Source organism: Arachis ipaensis, chromosome B04, assembly GCF_000816755.2.
Source record: "Arachis ipaensis cultivar K30076 chromosome B04, Araip1.1, whole genome shotgun sequence".
In the NCBI taxonomy this organism is placed as follows: Eukaryota; Viridiplantae; Streptophyta; class Magnoliopsida; order Fabales; family Fabaceae; genus Arachis; species Arachis ipaensis.
Window position 1 is genome coordinate 29,669,620 of NC_029788.2, and position 5,084 is coordinate 29,674,703.

Genomic DNA, 5,084 nt, shown 5'->3' on the forward strand with positions numbered 1-5,084 from the left:
CACAATTTTACATTAAAAGACTGTTAAGAGATCAACATAATTTGTTATTTGTAGTTATCAATTAGCTATCATTAATATTTTTAATAATTTAAGATTATATTTAAAAATATAAAATTATTCATTTTTCTTGTACAATTTAAATGGTAATCAAATTTCAATAAAAGTGGTGACTCTCTTTATACATTAGTTCTATGTTCAAATTAAATAAGTAAAAAAATACTCTATAAATCCAAGGAAAAAGAAGGAAAGGGATGTGGCCAACTAAAGTCTGTTCCAGATTCCAATAATTCGTGTCCCTTCTCAATGTTCTGAGCTCTTGATCTCTTCTCAGCGTTCCACCAATTACACGCACCTCCTGCTACCTCTTCAACATCTACTTCGGTATCCACAATATGCAAATACTCCATTTCATCTAATTCCTTTTCTGAATTAACTTATTTCAGTTTATTAATGACTCTGTTAATCTGGAAATTGTAGTCAATATTATGAACATTTGATTGTTTCAAGCTTGAAATTTGATCAATACTCCAAAAATATGTGTGCGCCAAAGGACATCTTTACGTGAAAGCTTATGATCTATATTATGTTAATTTTCTATAAAATCAACCTCGACTACGAGCTTGATTTTTCAGTGATGCTTTTTGCAAATTAAATCTTTTGATGGATTGGATCTGGATAAGGTTAATTACTGGTTATCTGAATTGTCCTGAAGCAAGTATGAAAGTATCTTACTAATTTATCTGTATGCTTTTTTCTTTTGGTACTTTTTCGGAAATTGATTTTATCTTAGTATCAAATTAAACACTGGTCAGTTTCACAATCGCATTACTGAACTCAATTATCTTGTTTGTTTTTGTTTTTTTTTTTTTATAAGAAATTATCACAATTGCAGGTGATGATGTTATTGTTAAATAAGCATTGGATGCAGCTGATGTGAGTTTCAACAAAGGGAAATTCAGAGGCATGTGTATCGCAGTGTTCATGTGGCAAGCTCATACAAAATACCCCTTCATTCTCTTACACAACAGGGACGAATTCTATTACCGGTGAGTGCTTGTGTTGGTTCCTTTTTTTGTAACAAACATGTGATTGATTTTAACTTGGGTGACTAACGAAAACCATTTGTTTATTGCTGACAGGCCCACAGAGCCGTTAGGATGGTGGGCCGGCGACATTATATTGGGCGGAAGGGATGAGCTCGGCGGTGGCACATGGTTGGGCTCCACCAGAGATGGAAGGGTGGCTTTCCTCACCAATTTCAGGGAAGTTGAAAGCCTTCCAGAACCCAAGACCAGGGGAGACTTGCCCCTCCGATTCCTTCAGGTCACACACTCCATCTGTTTGTTACTTTGTTTCTTAAGATCTTGCTGCTTTGCAAATTCATGTGACTATTTTCTTATGGTACCAATTCAAATATAATCTAATAACTTCATTTATATATCTTACGCAAACTGAGGAAATGTTGGTGATTTAGTTCATGAGGGCAAGAAGAAGCCGAGAAAAATAGAGCTTGCGAGAGATAATTCTCTTAGATTCATAGAGTGATGAACTAGAAAACTGAAATGTACAAGGGAACTAACTATTTATACTACCATCTAATCTAGCTAGCTATAGAATAAATATCTTGGTTCACGTTTTCTAACCATGCTAAGCAACTTGCTGACTAAGCATTCTTCCTAATTAACTCTGATGAGATTAAGTTACAGTGCTGCCAATGTTTATGCTATGCCATTTACATGCCGTACGTCAACACAAACACCTGAAATGATGTATGGAAATCATAACAGTTAAACAGTTATCTATATCATCCATTACATATTTACATCGCGTAATCTTAACATATTTATTTATAGAAATAACAAATGAAAATACTGCAACATGACAGAGTAAGAAGAGTCCTCAGGAGTTTGCAGAGCAAATTGTTGAAGAGGCACATGTATATAATGGCTTCAATCTAGTTTGTGTTGATATTTGCAGCTCAACCATGGTTTATGTCTTCAATAGGCCTAAGCCAGGTTATTTTTCTGTAACACCAGGAATTCATGTCTTGACAAATGCAGCCCTGGATGCTCCTTGGCCCAAGGTAATAAACAGTTGAATTGTTGTTGTGTAATTGTAGTTACTGAGAAATCCACACAGATTGGCAAGATTTTCAAATTATTTCTGAACTTTTTGTACAAAATCCCAGTAGCTCAACTATATTTAGTTATATCAACTAGATCATTGCATATTTTCTTTTTGTCCGAGTACTTGAGAATTTCTTCGTATGCAAGTTACCATTAACTCGAACTGAAATCAGAGCTCATTTTTCAGGCAGAACGACTGCGCCATAGTTTCAAGGAGCTTGTTGATCGCTATGGTGAAAGCGAATTTCCCATCAAAGAAATGGTTGAGCAACTAATGACAAACACGATTAAGGACGAGGATGGCAAGCTACCTGGGATTCATCCTCCAGAACGAGAACGCCCCATGAGTTCCATCTTTGTCAAAGAGGATTTGGTAAAATATTAACCAACACTTTCCTCGTGCTTTCATGCTTCCTAGTTCCTAGCTCTATTTAGTGCTGGTTTTGCATGTGCAAAGCTGAAACTTGTTTGTTTATATGCATTCTCAGACACGTTATGGCACTAGAAGCACTTCTGCATTGCTTGTGAAATCGAACAAAGAAGTTAGCTTCTACGAGAAATATCTGGATAAGGAGCAATGGAGAGAGAACACGGTGGCCTATCAGATAAATGAGACATAATGAACAGCAGGGATTTGTTCTAATTCTGCTAATCAATCTCCTTCTAAAATGTGAAATTTCGTAAAGCCAGGCAGCAACTAGATTGATTTTTCTATATAAATCTAACCACTGTAATCTAATATTCTTAACTGTTAAGTTTGTACTGGATTAGTTGATTAATTTTGGCAAAAACGAAATATTTGCAAATACATTTCATCATTCTCTTTAAACTGTACTATAGCCCATGATTCATTAAAGACTTTTGAAGAGTGACTGAGTTTTTAATTTTTTTTTTAAAATCACCCTTAAAAAACTAAACTGTAATTTTATTTTGAGAAATAAAATTGATATTTGATACTATTTCTTTCTCGTTTAATTTACTTTTGAGTTTTGACTATGCAAGCTAGCACCAATTTCCGCCAATTAGTTAAAAAATAGGTCTGTTAAAAAAAATTACATTCTAATTTTTTAAATTTTAAAATGAAAAATTAAAGAGAATTAGTTTAGTTGGCTTATGTTGTAGTTAGTCTCTAAATTTTTTTAAACATAAATTTATCATTGCCAATGTAGCAGCCCAGGCCACCCGCTAGCACGATATTGTCTGCTTTGGAGCATAAGACCTCACGGTTTTGCCTTTGACGATAGGGATGATAGCCGAAACCTCCCACACTCACTCGTCAAAACGCGTCATACTAGAGAGAGGTATCCACACCCTTATAAAGCATGCTTCGTTTCCCTCCCCAACCGATATGGGACCTTACAATCCACCCCCCTAAGGGAGCCCAGCGCCCTCGCTGGTACATCGATCCGGGCTCTGGCTCTGATAGCATCTGTAACAGCCCAGGCCACCCGCTAGCACGATATTATCTGCTTTGGCACACAAGGCCTCACAGTTTCGCCTTTGACGATAGGGATGATAGCCGAAACCCCCCACACTCACTCGTCAAAACGCGTCATGCTAGGGAGAGGTATCCACACCCTTATAAGGCATGCTTCGTTCCCCTCCCCAACCGATGTAGGACCTTACAGTCAAAATAGAAATATATTTATAGATGAGTAGTTATATACGTATTGACATAAAAAAATGAGAATACAAAATATAAGAATTAGAATAACATCGATGAGGTTGAAGAAAAATGAACTAGCAATAAGAAACGAAAAAAGACTTGAATAAATTGATAAGAATAAAACACACAATTCCCTACTTGCAAGAATTAGAAGAGTGTTGTAAAATAAATAAGAAAGAGGTAATAAAGTAAAGTATGAATAGAAAAATACTACTATCAGTATTTACCAATAGTATTATACTACTATAAAGATAATAATATATTAATACTATATTAAGAGTATACGAAAAGAGAAAATAAAGAAGTGCTTTTATATTGTAATGTATATAAGAAAGAGAGAGAGAATATTTGTTTTATTATTGTTTGTTGTTGTACATTAATTCTCTCAGACCTCACTATTTATAGAGGTAAAGTATTGACTATTCCAAACTTCATTTAATTTTAGTTTGGCTTGGGAGCTTCAATTCTTCATAGGGAAAATCATCCGCCCATATAATGAATGGGCATCCACATCCTTTGAACTTATCACAACACTCCCCCTTGGATGACCATTTAGGATTATTGCCTCGTTAAAATCTTACTAAAGAAAAACCTAGTGAGAAAAATTCTTAGTGAAGGAAAAAGAGTACAATATCCTTTAGTGATGAGGACTGCCTCATTAAAAACCTTGTCAAGAAAAACCCAATGGGAAAAAACCTGACCAAGGGAAAAAGAGTACAGTCTCCCCCTCTTGCCGACATCATTTAATGTCTCGAAATCGGCGCATCCCAATCTCATGTACCAATCTTTCAAAGGAGGATTTTGGGAGTGACTTTGTAAATAAATCTGCCAGATTATCACTTGAGCGGATCTATTGGATATCAATTGTCCCTTGATTTTGAAGATCATGAGTGAAGAAGAATTTGGGAGAAATATGCTTTGTTCTATCACCTTTGATGTATCCGCCTTTAAATTGAGCAATGCATGCTGTATTATCTTCAAACAGGACAGTTGGAGCTATCTTATGATCAATCAGTCCACATGATGACAGAATATATTGGATCAGAATTCTGAGCCAAAAACACTCGCGACTAGCTTCATGAATCGCTAGTATTTCGGCATGATTAGAGGATGTTGCAGCAATCGTCTGTTTTGTGGACCTCTATGATATAGCTGTACCTCCATATGTGAACAGATATCCTGTTTGAGATCTCCCTTTATGTGGATCAGACAAGTATCCAGCATCTGCATAGCCAACTAATTGTGACTTGGATTCATATGGATAAAACAATCTCATATCAACCGTTCCATGA

General features: G+C 35.6%; 1 protein-coding gene across 2 annotated transcripts; it reads left to right on the forward strand.

The window, feature by feature from the left end:
- LOC107639144 (transport and Golgi organization 2 homolog) lies at positions 228-2,955 on the forward strand. Of its 2 annotated transcripts, none has more exons than XM_016342576.2 (6): positions 228-381; positions 875-1,046; positions 1,140-1,323; positions 1,886-2,083; positions 2,314-2,499; positions 2,615-2,955. In XM_016342576.2, the coding sequence occupies exons 2-6, from the start codon at positions 964-966 to the stop codon at positions 2,744-2,746; spliced, it is 783 nt and encodes a 260-aa protein (XP_016198062.1). In that variant the 5' UTR covers positions 228-381; positions 875-963; the 3' UTR covers positions 2,747-2,955. The 2 variants fall into 2 exon arrangements, with proteins under 2 accessions (XP_016198062.1, XP_016198063.1); XM_016342577.2 differs by having other exon boundaries at positions 229-381; positions 893-1,046.